At 33.8% G+C, this 14,548-nt stretch overlaps 3 protein-coding genes across 4 annotated transcripts; 1 reads left to right on the plus strand and 2 right to left on the minus strand.

The window, feature by feature from the left end:
* Positions 1-537: 537 nt before the first annotated feature.
* On the minus strand, positions 538-4,375 carry LOC116777079 (protein henna). The gene is made up of 6 exons (XM_032670433.2): positions 4,222-4,375; positions 2,909-3,212; positions 2,429-2,788; positions 2,090-2,352; positions 1,771-2,000; positions 538-1,372 (listed from the first exon to the last, which is right to left on the minus strand). Exons 1-6 carry the CDS (start codon positions 4,264-4,266, stop codon positions 1,216-1,218), a joined length of 1,359 nt encoding a protein of 452 aa, XP_032526324.1. The 5' UTR covers positions 4,267-4,375; the 3' UTR covers positions 538-1,215.
* A 573-nt stretch (positions 4,376-4,948) lies between these two features.
* Positions 4,949-8,264, plus strand: LOC116777569 (ATP synthase subunit gamma, mitochondrial-like). The gene is made up of 5 exons (XM_032671192.2): positions 4,949-5,178; positions 5,244-5,458; positions 6,758-6,921; positions 7,292-7,456; positions 7,815-8,264. The coding sequence occupies exons 1-5, from the start codon at positions 5,087-5,089 to the stop codon at positions 8,076-8,078; spliced, it is 900 nt and encodes a 299-aa protein (XP_032527083.2). The 5' UTR covers positions 4,949-5,086; the 3' UTR covers positions 8,079-8,264.
* A 1,495-nt stretch (positions 8,265-9,759) lies between these two features.
* Positions 9,760-13,692, minus strand: LOC116777976 (glycine cleavage system H protein, mitochondrial-like). Of its 2 annotated transcripts, none has more exons than XM_032671803.2 (5): positions 13,562-13,692; positions 12,585-12,687; positions 11,698-11,777; positions 10,858-10,986; positions 9,760-10,176 (listed from the first exon to the last, which is right to left on the minus strand). In XM_032671803.2, exons 2-5 carry the CDS (start codon positions 12,673-12,675, stop codon positions 10,015-10,017), a joined length of 462 nt encoding a protein of 153 aa, XP_032527694.2. In that variant the 5' UTR covers positions 12,676-12,687; positions 13,562-13,692; the 3' UTR covers positions 9,760-10,014. The 2 variants fall into 2 exon arrangements, with proteins under 2 accessions (XP_032527694.2, XP_061382531.1); XM_061526547.1 differs by lacking the exon at positions 13,562-13,692 and adding an exon at positions 12,973-13,137.
* Positions 13,693-14,548: the final 856 nt, after the last annotated feature.

Consider the following 14,548-nt stretch of genomic DNA (forward strand, 5'->3'; position numbering starts at 1 on the left):
TAACGCTCTTATGTTTTATAGAATAAAGTTATTATGTAAGCGTAAGTAAGAATTAATTTAGATCGTGTTACGATTATGGTTAAGCACAAATATCTATTTCTGTAAATAAGCTTAGTAGGACATTTTGCTGAAGCGTTCGCAATTACTTTATTAATAATTGTAGTCCAGATTTCAAAGAATCATCATCTTTTAAGCTATGTTCCAATATCAAACAACGCCTTCATTGAGCTCAATTTAAATTCACTATATTCTTTCGTGTCCCACAGCTGTATTAAAATATTTTTAGTCTGTTAAAATGAATCTTCTGATATCACCAGATTATTATAAATTAAATCAATGAATTTCATCTAGAAATAGAATTATCGAAATGATTTTCGGAGTCGGTCTTAAGATGCATGCTCAATGTGAATGCGTAAATCGGATGCCTCCACTAGGCGTTCGTCATTTTGTAAATATTATATATTATTGTATGATTATTCTCGTATTCATATCGTCTCGTCACTTTAAAAAATTTTGTAACTGGTACTAGGTACTACGTTTGCTATGTACAAATTTATTAATTATGTTATGTTGATTACATTGTTGTTTTATTTCATATTGCTATATATAGATTAATGTTACACAACTTACATATGCTTATACTAGAATCGTTCTCTGACGGAAAATGAGTTGAATGTTTATTCCACTTAGCTATAGTTTACACATGAGTTAGTGGAAAGAAAGTTTTGTTTGGTTTGATTGAATTAATCAGTATTAAACAACGATCTGATAACCATTGAATTAACATAGAATATTTATAGAAATATTGTTAATTGCAATGTAGTAATGTCACTATGTAGTGGGTTCTGTACCTATCCATTGAGTGCATTTCAATTAAATCTTTATATAAAAATATAACACAAGATGTCAAGGCATAACAAATAACTTTCATCTAACGCGGTCACGGACATATTCAATAACAGTTACTTTATTATATTTTGTTCTATATCCGTTTAAACTATTATATAATTTTATTTAAAATGTGTAAAAGTTAAAAAAATAATTTCAATACTAATGAAAACCATATTTTAAGTCTTTAAAACTGAGGTACAAATTTAAATAAATGTCGCTAACGTATAACATGAAATCTTACGATATAAAATAATAACTTTAACATAGTCTTAAGAGGGTTACCTATTTAATTTATATATCTTATAGTCTATGATAGTTAAATATCTACAACTTGTCCATGGTGCCAACCAGCAGTTCCATTTCTTGGCGGATGCCTTTCAGCAGATCTTTCATCTGCCGTGGAGAATCTAGGAGGTCAATACTTTGGGTGTAGGGATTGTATCTCACTCCGAAGTCACGGGGTATTGTTTGGGCGAATTTGCTGTAATATTAAATAATTACCGTAAAATTTTCAATCACTATTACCCACTGTTAGAGTTTGTATTGCAAAGATTGGCAGGATCGAGAGCTGTGTAAAATCAATTAAAATTTTTAATAACTGATAAACTTGTTTATAAACATTATTCAGAAAATGTTGTTTAATAACACGCTATTGTTTGTATTAACACATATTATGAATTGAAAAATAACCGTCTGTCTATCGCCCTTGGGTAGAGGTGTGTCAGAAATGTAGAGAATAATAAAAGTCAGCAATACTTCCCTTCGGAAGTGGTAATGGTGATAATTGTTTTGCAGCAAACAAAGTAAAAGTAATAAATAATTTAATTAACGTAAGTGAAATTTAATTTCACAACTTAATAAATATGAATAAATACTCACATCATCTTTTCCTTAGCACTTTCAAAACTGTTAGCAACGAAATATATTGGTTGGTATTCAGTGATAGGATACTTCTGTTCTCCTGTGATTTCTGGTTCAAATTCTTGGAGCTGTGGCTTATCTGAGAGACAATATTGAAGTTCACCGAATGATGACAGCAAACCGGCGCCGTATGCCTTCAGCTGTCCTTCTTGCCGACACAGACCAAATTCAACAGTAAACCAAAAGCACTGAAAAAAGACAAGATAAATGTTATCCTTTAATACATTATTCGAGGGCTTTTGATATCAATAATACATTGATGATTTTATAAATTTACCGTTGCAAGTCTTTCGATAAAATCGTCAGGAGCTCCCAATGAAGCCAGGCCGATTTCCTGAGAGAACTGTGCGAACGCGGGATCAGCGAACAATGGCGCGTGTCCGAGGAGCTCGTGGCAGACATCAGGTTCAGGAGTGTAAAGGGGACGAGAATGGTGCCTAATGTACTGAGTACTATGAAATACACGGAACGCCAAGCCAGCGAGGAAATCTCGTGAAGAAAGCAGACCTGCCACTGGACGGAGAGTGAATCCAGTGCAATCTGGCGAAAAGAAACATTTTAATGTTTACAATGTAAATTACATATTCATTTGTAAAACATCTGCTAATTCTAATACCTTTGAGAAAGTTAGATACGTCTTCGAGTTGTGGAATATTGTCCTCCCTATAACCACAGTTTTCAATCAAAAGCGGAAAAACATGATTGTGTTCCTTGCAGGCGTGCGTTGGGTAGAGTTCCGTGAGCTTCCTGAACACTACTCCCCATGTGTTGATTTCTTCTTTAGTATAATTCACGTGCGGAAGCGGCTGGCCGTGCTTGTAGTTGTAAGCGATATCAGCAAAATACTTTCTTCTCGCGCGGTACTCCGGGTCTGTGAAACCTGGATGATCCGAGTCGAGCTCAGCTCCATAAGACAATATCTGATTAGCGAATCTATCCAGATCACGAATACGGCGAGGGAACCAAGGCACCGCAGCTGGAAAATAAAAATATAACTTATCTCTGCATTCCATCATCACTATTCCGATTTCTTAAGTGTCTCTTAGAAACTACCAGTTAATAAACAAAAAAATTGCAAATACAATGAAAAGCTTACATCTATTATCCTTGTAGTTTCTAGAAATAATGTTGAGGTATCCAGTGCTCTTCTTCAGCTCATCCAAAGCCGCTCCAAAGTCCCCGGATTCGTGTTCACACTCGACCATGAATTCATAGCCTGGTCTCCTGGCAGAGGAGCGAGATTCGATGTGGCTCAAGTTGACGCCGTGAGATGAAAAGATACTCAGAAATTTCTCCAAAGAACCAGCTTGATCCGGAGTCTCCGGAGAAAATAGGAGCCATGTTGACTTTTTAGAATCGCGCCCCTCGGCTATGTAGTTGCCACCCTGCATTAACTTTGGCTGTAGGAAAAAACACAAATATCGTAAATTGATTTTTTTTTGTTCAGCATAAACCCTCACTAAAGTGATACAAATCATTGATTTCGTATAATTAAAACATTGAATGTGTGTACACATTTAAACGATAATTAAAAATATTTTTTGTGCCTCGTCCATAAATACTCGAGGAAAATAAAGGCAGCGGCAGCTTTGTTAATTGACAATTTAAATCAACTCAGTGTAGAGATTCCAAACTGAAGCTAACGAATTAAAATTATCAGGTTATCATAATATATACGATGATATAAAATATATTTGAAGCTGCTTTATCGACGTGATAACCCTTGCTGGTTAACGCGGACGGCCGATTTCTGATCGCACTCGATGAGGAGACGTCATTAGCAATTGAAATAACTTATAATATTATCACGGGATACGTTGAAAAACAACAAGACATTTGATTAATGACGTGGCGACTTTGTTTTCAAAATAAATAATAAATAACAATTCAATCATAAACCAATAAAAACATAATTACAAAATAAAATCAAATATAAAGCTCTGTGAACAAAACAACGCTATCTATAGATTGTTTATCTATAATAAGTATCTATAGATTGCTATTACCTGAACTGGAATGCGAATTAAGTTAACATAAATTGAATGAACCTTATATAAAAAGGCATTACCGCATTCTTTGCAGTTTTTGCATGCAGCGTTTAACGACAGTATTATCAGTGGTCGGAATTCAGTAACTCGAGCCCCGTTAGAGTTCACTTTGTTTATATTATATAGTTAATTAATACAATACAAAACATTTTAATATTAATTACATTCGGTTTATAGATTTTTTTAATATTCCAAAAAATTTCTCACTTGAGCTTTTAGAACGTAAATCAATGAATAAGCCAGTGGTAAAGTCAGTGGTATATATTATATATGAATGACACGTAATAAATATTATAAATAAAATATATAGAACCCAAAGACGAAGGGAATTAAAATCGCAACAAATCGCATTATCCCATACCTTGTCCATCGGCGAGGTTGATAGTATGTTTACACTCGGCTCCATTTTCCGTACTTGTTGAGACGCTGGTAGGAACGACACAGAAACAAACGAGACACAACTCAGCCCCTTTTATGAGGCGAACTACGTCATCAACTACAACGACGTACACTCGCTCGTACTGATAATATTGTTTTATAAAACGATGAGAACAAAAAAATAATGTTTTTATTATTTCATCACAATTGAAAAAAAAAAACAATATATATATAAGTATTTCGAACAAATTTTGTTGATAAATTGATATCAAAGAAATTGCTTTAGGGGTGTTTTATAGCTATTAAATAGTCTCTAAGTAAATATAGAGCCTGTATCGGAGGCTCGAAATGTTATCTCCGGGACATAAAAGTGTTATCAGCTTGTTATGTCCATGAATATATACGTCATTTGATATTATTGTGTGCAAAATTATGTTTAGCGACGTTTACAGGACCTGGTGGGACGTGAACAAAAATATTCGGTTGTATTTTATAGACAGCTTTGAATGATGAAAGTCTTAATACTGATAACGTATAAAAACATTCTAGTAATTTTGTTCTCTCTCTTATCAGTTTAACTTTATTAAAATAAACATTAAAACTGATTTATGCTCTGTAAGTAATGATTATTAAAACTCTATTCATACCCGAGCTTGTATACTAAAATCTCCTTGGTCAAAATTGTAATATGACGTGCTTAGTCTTGAACGTCAATTTAAAGTCATTTATTGAAAGACGCTAGACAAATTATTATAAATAATAATAAACCTTATTTTAGTATAGCAATGGATTTTTGTGGAAAAAAAAACTATATAGAACCGTCTCGTGCTTTGTAATATTATCGAAAAATGGTTCAGTTGAAACAGGTTTCGCTTCGTTTGAAGTCCATTAAAAATATTCAGAAAATCACTAAGACAATGAAAATGGTGTCCGCGAGCAAGTAAATATATTTGTATAGGTGTGCTACCTTTATCGTGTTTATATTCACGTTGTTAAAAATCGAAGGTTCACGAAGGCGGAGCGCGAATTAAGCTCAGCGCGACCCTTCGGCTACGGGCCTCGGAAATTTTACGAGTCCAGCCACTTGGTGAAACCAGAGAAGAAACCGGATGATAAATCCAAAGAGGAACCAGCGCCAGAACCGGTCGTTGGGAAAGACGAGGAGGGAAAAGACGCGAAGAAGGTCAGAAGACTGTATGTCGCCGTGACTTCAGACAGAGGTGGGGTGTGTTAGCAGAATATAAAATTAAAATATACAAGTTTATTACGACAATATTGGAATGTTTTGTGATGTCAGTAATTAGGATGACATATCAGATGGTGACCCCGGCTTGATAACTGGTCGCACTGCCCCGGCACACGCTCCCATCATGTGCGACACTCCTTATCAATAGGAGATATTTTAGTGCTCTCACAAACCCGTGTCAATAATTCTACTATCTGTTAACTCAATATCTATACGTAGGCGTTTACAGTCACGAATGCTAACAGAGAAAAAGGCGTTAAACTAAGTTATTGGAGTCATGATGACAAGGTTTTCGGGTCGCGATAATGTGTGGGCTATTAATACGCAAGTGGCGTCGGGCTATCTCGCAGATCACGGCCGGAGATGCTTTCGTATTACCTCAAGGCTATATAATGAATAAAAACTATACAAAATGTACAAATAAATTGACTTGACCACCGAATTCTTACCGTACTTAGTAGTAAGAATTGACTAAAGAAGAGATTTCCAAAGTGTAATATGACGGACCTCCTATTATGAGATATTTTTAAAAGGATTTATTATAAAAGCTCTGTTTATTTACAAACCATACATTATGTACAATCATTTACAAAAAAGTAGGTATATAAAATTTTAAAACGCAATTTGGAGACACGATTAAATATCAAATGGTTTTTGGTATAGATAACAAGAAGCAAGCATACTTTATATACCTACCTATTCCAATCAGAATAATACAGTCGAACGCAAAAAGTATTTATATATATTTATATATATATATATTTAATGTCATGTCATAAGTCGTTTTTAATTATGCAAATTTATTATACATGACGATATATCATTCGCACCTTTCATATTGTAAAAAAATAAAAAATCACTACAATCTACCTTAATACGCTTTTGCGGTCGGGCATAAGGAAAACATGAAGTGGAACGCTCCACGGAATGGCATGCGATGAATTATGTGACTATGGTGTAACTTTGTTGATAATTTTCATCATATAGACTTTTAATTTGCCAAGTTATCTACAAGCTAAAGGTCATATTATAATCGGAAAGCCCAAGCCCATACGATCCACGAATATTCAGTACCACAACAACATCAGACTCTTGATGACTGAGACATGTCTTGTATGGTCCGTCAAATAAACTAGTTACTAGTCTTCAACATAATATATATAAATATGATATGTGATATGGATTTTCAGCGTTTTCTGCACCTTAACATGAATCACTGTAGCTGTTATACGAATCTCTCAGAATATAACTTTTCGGGTATGTTATGTTTGAGGTCTGTGCGGCGGAGTTCATTCTGGTATATCCCGTCGCATCAGGAAGAACTTGACCGATCGCAGGGCGGAACCCGCCAGCAACAAGCTGATATGTATCGGTGACAAATCCAGAGCAATCCTGAGGCGTATCTTCAGCGACAATATGCTCATGAATGTCAAAGACGTAATCATTATTTAATTATATTTTACGTATATTTTTTATCTACTAGAAGTGTAAATATACAGAAAGTAAAGCTTTTTATTTTACAACTACATAATCCCTATTACTTCAATAACAGTACTATTCGAAAACTTTAGTTTTATTTAAATGAACACGCGCGAATTTCTCAAATGTCATTACGTATGTTTGTTCGTTGTTCGTAAAAATTTTAATTCTTATTTATTCTCAAAATTAACAATATTTTTTTATAGATAAAATGAATCAAGCAGTCATTTTATGTGTTAAAGTATATTGAACCTTCTTCACATTACTATTAGAGAGCTTCCTATTAGATTATCGATTGTTTGTTTATCATAATAAATCCTTGCCTCAGATTGGTCGCATTTCTCCCGTGTTCGCGGATGCCTCTGCCATAGCAGCATCTATAATGCAGTCAGGGTTCATATACGACTTGGGTGAAATCTACTATAACAAATACTTCAGCGCCGTTAAATACGAGCTGACCGTAATCCCCGTCTTCCACAAGGATAAAATTGAGGTTCGTTTGAAATTTTCTACTTAATAGCTACGCTAACTGTGACGGTCGTATAAATTTTTACACGATATCTCAATATTGATAAGAGTTAATAGAAATATAGTTGTTATTATTGAAATACAACTGTCTTTAAATGGACTAAATGTCGATTATACAAATTATTATGTGAAAATAATAAAGAAAGAAGGGAAATTTATTGGATAAGTTTTTAAGCTACGTTCTTCAGTTGTAAGTTGTTGTTGTCTTAAACAACTAGAAATAGATAAATCGTCCATTTATTCCATAAAATTTATGCCAATAATGATCCGAAGATTTATTTATTCTTCCAAATCATTTGAATCATGACATATTCCTAATTCAGAGAGCACCGAACATGCATGCATTTGATGACGTTGAGGAGGATCAACTCGAAAGCTATTCAGAGTGGACGTTGGCGGCTCTTCTGTTTTACGCTCTCAAGGAATCGGCAGCATCAGAGCAATCAGCTCGCATGGCTGCCATGGACAATGCGACCAAGAACGCCGACGATATGATCAAGAAATTAACACTTCTATTCAATAGAACTCGCCAGGCAGTCATCACGAGAGAGCTCATAGAGATCATATCCGGAGCCGCTGCTCTCTAACGATATGCGATACGGTTGCAAACATTATTTACATGACAAATTTCATAAAATTGAAGAACGTCGTTTATTTAAACTTAGAACATTAACGTTGACCTTGTTATTTATAATATTTGGTAATAAGGTAATTGTTTAGAAAGGGAAACAATAATATGATACTATTAGTTGATAAAACGTATCTTATTTAAGAGTACCATATATAGAATAACTTTTTTACTAGATCAAACCGAAAGTAACCCGTTCATGGGAGACGAGACGCGCTCAGCAGATCTTAAACGGTTCAATATGTTTTGTTGAGAACACCAGATCTTTATGCTTATACAAATGTCTCTATTGAAGACAAATTAAAATAAATCTTAATAGTTATTATGAAGGAAAACATAATTTCTCATTTGACCATTTCGCGGGTATTTAGCACTCTTAAAACGCATGGAAAATTATTTTGCAGATTCTTTAATAGTGTAATTTAATTGGGGTCCATCTTTGTAGCGGCTATATTTTTTTCGTTTCACTGCAGTTTTTTTAGGGACTTTAAAATTTATAATACTTCATATAATAGTTTATTTTTAAACAGATTTTTTTCCAAAGTTTCATACGTAACATAAAATAGGGCAACATTAAATGTATGTAAAATATATAACGATTTGCGTGATTAAGACCGTACGCAGCAATCAACAAGACTGTGTGACTTTATATTCTTTAAAACCATTAAATCCATTTTCAGTACAGAAATCATATTTAAAATATACAGTAAAGTTAGGTTTTTGTACGAGACTTAACAAAACACGGGACCTCTATCCAATTGACTTGTTCATGTCGTTGGGAATAGATCGTCTAAAAATGATTCTAAAAAAAAATAAGAAATGTGTTTGAAGTTTGAACTGTCAAAAATAACTGCTCAGTCCATCACATTAGCAAACTAAAATAAATACTAAATTTATCGATACTTAAACACGTTAATACGTGTAAAATTGTTAGCGTGCCTTTACGTCATTAGTCTGCTGGTGGTCATAGTGTGACAGATGAAAACACATAATTATAATACTAAGAAAATATTCACAGAAATATATTCTGTAGTTTACAAGTTGATTGTGTACGGAATATCCGTGAAAATATAATAATCTTATTTTTTGTGTAAAAGTTTGTGCTAAAACAAATATTAACCGTCGAGTATTTTATATATAATTTTAGATATCGTAATTCTTGATTTAGTAAAAAAATACATTTGATTCTGATAAACAGAACCACAATTTCAAATTTGGTTACGTAGAGAGAGAATTGGACAGTGGAGGTGAGCGTTTAACGCGCGTTAGATAGGTTCCCCTCACCTACACCGGGGTCGCAAGTCCCGGGCGCTGTTGAAGCTCCTCTCCGGCACCCGCACGGTGAATCCAAGGCATGCTGACAGGTTTCGTCTCTTAACACGTCAGCGTTAAGTAGTTTTTTTTTGAAAGTTACTTATAATAGAAACATCGCCAAAATTTTACGAATTCTACGTAAACTTTTCATTAAATTAAATAAAAGAGTTTCAATATTTCTTTATATGAAACCCTATTTAAAATTATTAACAAAACAAATAATTTGAAAATCGATCAGAATTCTCTACGTCCGAATCCATTGTCCGCCGGACCTAAATAAAAACTTAACCCAACTTACTAAGCGTTTTAAATAAGAATACGTCGAGACTTAAAATATATTTAATAAAATTATGTTACAGATTCACAACTAATATTTTCAGTTTTCTTTTTAGCTTGATCATAAACTCGGTTACAATTCTTTGGTAGTGACACGGGCGTTATACAAATTTCAAAGAGTTACAACAGCAACAGAAGCTCGCATAATGTACATATTGTCAAAGCTATAATACGATGTACATTATCAGCGAAAATTCCACTAAATAATCTGAACGTAACCGAGTGTTTTGATGATGGAGTCAGCGTCAGTGTGAATCCTCGAGGTACTTGTCGTATGTCTGCTGGTCCATGAGCGACTCCAGTTCATCTGGCTTGCTCAGCGAGACCTTGAACAGCCAGCCATCTTCATAACAAGACTTGTTGATGAGGGACGGACTGCTCTCCACCGCGTCATTCTTCTCAGTTATCTAAACGATGATGAGCATTGAATTTATTGGATCACACGCCAAAGGTCGAATGCTAGGACTCTAATAAGAATAGACTCTAATATAGGAAATTCCTAACCCCACCCATCGCTAGTACGTAATCCAAAAATATATTGATTTTGTGTGAAGTACGATGAAGAACTTATCATATAGCACAATTAATATAGGTATGTGTGTTATAAACAAACATTTCCTAATATATTAGTGCATTCAGGCTTTTATTTTTTCAGTAAATCCCACTCAGACGACCCCTCCTCCCCCTCCCCTCCAGGAACGCTGTCAAAGCTGATTGGGCTTACAGCAAAGTCAACATTACATTTATTTGTTTCTGTCTGTAGTCACATATTTTTATTTAAACGTTAAATCTGTTTAACTTAATATTCTATTAATGTATTAAATATCACAAATAGAATAATTCACAGCGGAATACAAAGTCTTAGCTGCACTTGATAATGGACCCAGAAAGAATGTAAAACGTAAGTCATGGCCAGATAGTATTTATGTGTTAAATACGAGCTTTCTATCAGATTATCAATACTTTACTCATACGAAAGTAATTTCGACTCTTCTTTGCTTCTATCTATCATTATCAACTCCTCCACAACTTTGCGATAAGCATACCTAGCACATGTTCTTAGAGCATATTGAAATTGGAATACTCACAGTCCCTGATATAGGAGAGTAGACCTCACTGGCAGCTTTGACACTCTCCAAAGCACCGACTTCCTCAGCAGCAGCTACTGTCCGACCTACCTCCGGCAACTGCACAAATACAACCTCCCCGAGAGCATCCTGTATAATAGGACCCATTGGTTAATAGTACCACAGTGATCTGTCAGTTGTATCTTACATTTATCATACGATACGATTCCAGAAGTCTCTATTTGTTTATGAAGTGAGATAAATCATACACGTCCTCTAAAAATAAGTTTATTATAATTTGAATTCATAACAAATTCACATAATTTGTGTGGATGTAAGAAACGGGATTGTTTAGTTCTAATTAAGATAACTATTTATTGTATCTATGAAGGCCTTTTATGTATCTGTGGTAAAAGTCGGCAACGGATCTTACATACGATAGAAACAATGCCGTCCGTTAAGCTTTTGACCCCAATAATCAAGTCTTTAACATCGGCTGACCTTCAGAGCACAAAAGACAAGATAACATGTCGTTTTTTTTTAACAATTATAATATTTTTACCTATCATAATAATATAGATAAAACAAACGAATTTATATTTATTATTATTTCAACATATTTAATGTTAACAGCGCTACTCTTTATATTCTTTATTTGAAATAGTATTTAAGTACTGGCTTTTACTTTTTTTTTTATAGTGACGTTAGTCTATTGGTTTTCATACAAGTTCAACACCAAAAAGATTTAATCTCATTTAATTTGACGTAGAATTCAGAATTTGTAGAAGTCAGAGCAGGGCTTAAAGCATTTTATCTTGTTTAAGACGACCTACAACTGAGAACTATGTGTTAAAATATTACCTGTGCATAATTAGAAATGCCAACGGTGCCTACGCCGCCGTCCAAAGACACCCACTCGTGTTTCTTTGTATAGAGTCTTCCTGAAAATGAAAAGTAAAAAAAAATTATACGCTGTTACATCATCCGATAAGTTTTAATATAATCAAAAAAAATTCATTAATTATTAAGATAATTCATTTCGTAATAAGACTTATAATGCTGGACTTTTGTATCCTGATAAACACACGCTGTATATACTTTCTGTATCGATGTATCTTTTCGCAAAGCAATCAATGATCTATGCTGTGGACTTAAGGACTAGTAATGAGTAACATTAATTCGCTAGCGAGACTCACATTGAAAACGAAAAAAGACGAAATCTGTCAACAGTTTTTTTTTATCAAAATCCTTCGCTGTTAAAGTATTATAGTCATTTGTATCGAAAAATTTTAATTGATTTAGACAAAATCGAGCCAAGCACTTGAACATAATAGGAAAAATTTTGGTTAATCTCAAACGAAAATAATGTTCTCGTGGAATTGATTCCAACATTGACATCTATGTAATGCTCCTATCAATACTTAAAAACTAACTATTAGCACATAATTTCATTTTAATATACGTATGAATCTAAACAAGTAAGTTAGGCTGCGTTTTTAGCGTGGCGAGTGACATGCTGAGTACGTGTCCTTTATACTTAAACTATTCAGTCAAATCCCGCGCTGTTACAACTCACTGTACTGGTAAAGTTAAAACTGACGACATGGAACAATCAAACGTTTCGTAAAAGTATGCAGAGTAAAGTACAGGTATTAGGGTGATTAACAAGTGGTATAAACGGCACAGCACTTAACTTTGGAATATAACATAACTCGATCTTAGTAAAATATATGATCTAAGTAAATTACCTTTAACTTGAGTACTGTAAACGGCCCGGCCACAGCATTGGGTCGCTCCAGCAAAACGCGCCGTGGACCGTAGTAATTTTCCTAACACCATTGTTCTTGATTCCTGTAAAATAAACCCTCGAATGATGGGCAGTCTGTTTGTCACACTCAAACGATAGCAAAGTAACAGTCGGACACCAATGCAGATGATGGCAATCGCTTAAAATAATCAATAACGCACTTGAGATAAAAAATTCTTCTAAAACAAAAAGGTCAAATATTTTTATCCGGATACAAGTGAAATAAAATAATATGGGAGTGATAAAAAAAATGTTCAAATGTGTTGAAAAAGACGTACTTTTATCAGATTGCATCAACTGTTCATTCTGTGCTTTTGTACATTACATACCTAACAATAAAATTAAAGCTAACAATCTTCTTAATCAATTTGGTTAAAATTTTGTACAACGCTAGTAATAGCTGACACAACTAAATCTGTCCATATATTCCTCAATATCTGGGCGCTCTGATAAACAATGAAGAAGCGAACGAACCCGCAGTGAACACGTAGTATAGTACATGTGTAATGCGTATGAATGATTTCAATACTTTACATCGGATTTACCAAGATACACTTGGAATGACCTAACGCGTAAGGTTACTATGCCGACGTGATAATCACGCGTGATGCGATCACACTCACATATACTTACGTTTCATTAAATAGATATTTAAAATGAAAATAGTTATAGTACGGCCTTATATCGCTTAGGTCTCAGAATGAAATTTCTGTATGATTACTATAGAATACATTTAAGAAACATAATGTAATCATTATATATATTTATAAGTCAATCTTATTGAAAGTCTCGTCAAATTCACTGCATCAACTGGCAGTTATAAATGAAAACGTAATTATGTAATTATAAAGATCTTATTAATTATCATTGAGAAGAATGAATATATATTGTATGAAATATTACAAGACGCTAACATACCTCGCGCAGACGCGTCTCCTTCGGGCCAGGCACGAACGCTTTGTGTAGCCGGCCGCTAGTTAAAACTGCCCCAGAATATTATCAATAAATTTTAACTAATAGTAACATAGCTAACGTCCGAACTGTTAAAATTTTAACATTTATAAAATACAGTTACATAAAAGTTATTTTAACAATTCTAATATTAACAGCAATACCGAAGTTATCGTTTCATATATAAACGAAATTATCGTGTTAGCATGAAAATCAATAAACAAGCGAAGCAAGTAAAAATATTTGTTTCTATGTAATTTTTATTATTTATATTACCAGATAACATGGCGGCTATTTAAAAGATACTTAAAAATTGAATTGGAATCCAACGATCAGTTTTGTCGTGACAGCTTCATAATAACATTCCTCTGTTATGTGGCTACGGAGCTTATACTATAATTATTAACAAGCAGATATTCATTATAGGATCTGGAACCTAATTTAGAGCTTGATTGCCAAAAAGTACTATGACTAATTTTAACGGTACGTGTAATGTTGAGATTTTTTTAAATAGCATTCAATGTAATCAGCTGCCTCAGCGAGGGCTAAGATTTGTGGACCGAGACATCGATATATATGTTTAAAACGATAGAATTATTTATAATTTATTTTCAATATTAGTTATGATGGGACAATTAATTTTCCATGACGTATGATATCAGTGAAGCGTATCTTTGTTTTAGTACGATACTGTTCGATCTTGGTCTAATGACTCCGGCACTAATTCCGTGTCATTACCAAATGTTTCAATTGTCGCTGTGAAAACGGAGCCTTTACAGTCTTTCATTCATATATCTGTTACTCAATAAGACACAGGAAAGGCTTTCTAGTTTCTACGTAAGGTAACGAAGCTGACTTAGGTGAATAAAGGTTTACTGAACTTGCTTGTCATGTTCCTCTTAAAAGATTCATACGGGTAAGGAATAAGAGACATACAATAATTAATGTCATTAT

This window comes from Danaus plexippus, chromosome Z, assembly GCF_018135715.1.
Source record: "Danaus plexippus chromosome Z, MEX_DaPlex, whole genome shotgun sequence".
NCBI lineage: Eukaryota > Metazoa > Arthropoda > Insecta > Lepidoptera > Nymphalidae > Danaus > Danaus plexippus.

What these genes read in the sequence shown, in the direction of transcription:
- LOC116777079 (XM_032670433.2), bottom strand. Translation starts at nt 4,266, where the DNA reads ATGGAGCCGAGTGTAAACATACTATCAACCTCGCCGATGGACAAG. An exon ending in AAACTACAAGGATAATAGAT is followed by an intron (nt 2,789 to 2,908) that starts GTAAGCTTTTCA and finishes TTTATTTTCCAG; the next exon opens with CTGCGGTGCCTTGGTTCCCT. An exon ending in CGTATCTAACTTTCTCAAAG is followed by an intron (nt 2,353 to 2,428) that starts GTATTAGAATTA and finishes TCTTTTCGCCAG; the next exon opens with ATTGCACTGGATTCACTCTC.
- LOC116777569 (XM_032671192.2), top strand. Translation starts at nt 5,087, where the DNA reads ATGGTTCAGTTGAAACAGGTTTCGCTTCGTTTGAAGTCCATTAAAAAT. An exon ending in CGCCGTGACTTCAGACAGAG is followed by an intron (nt 5,459 to 6,757) that starts GTGGGGTGTGTT and finishes GTTATGTTTGAG; the next exon opens with GTCTGTGCGGCGGAGTTCAT. An exon ending in TGCTCATGAATGTCAAAGAC is followed by an intron (nt 6,922 to 7,291) that starts GTAATCATTATT and finishes TCCTTGCCTCAG; the next exon opens with ATTGGTCGCATTTCTCCCGT.
- LOC116777976 (XM_032671803.2), bottom strand. Translation starts at nt 12,675, where the DNA reads ATGGTGTTAGGAAAATTACTACGGTCCACGGCGCGTTTTGCTGGAGCG. An exon ending in TTACAGTACTCAAGTTAAAG is followed by an intron (nt 11,778 to 12,584) that starts GTAATTTACTTA and finishes TTTCATTTTCAG; the next exon opens with GAAGACTCTATACAAAGAAA. An exon ending in ACTCTCCTATATCAGGGACT is followed by an intron (nt 10,177 to 10,857) that starts GTGAGTATTCCA and finishes ATCATCGTTTAG; the next exon opens with ATAACTGAGAAGAATGACGC.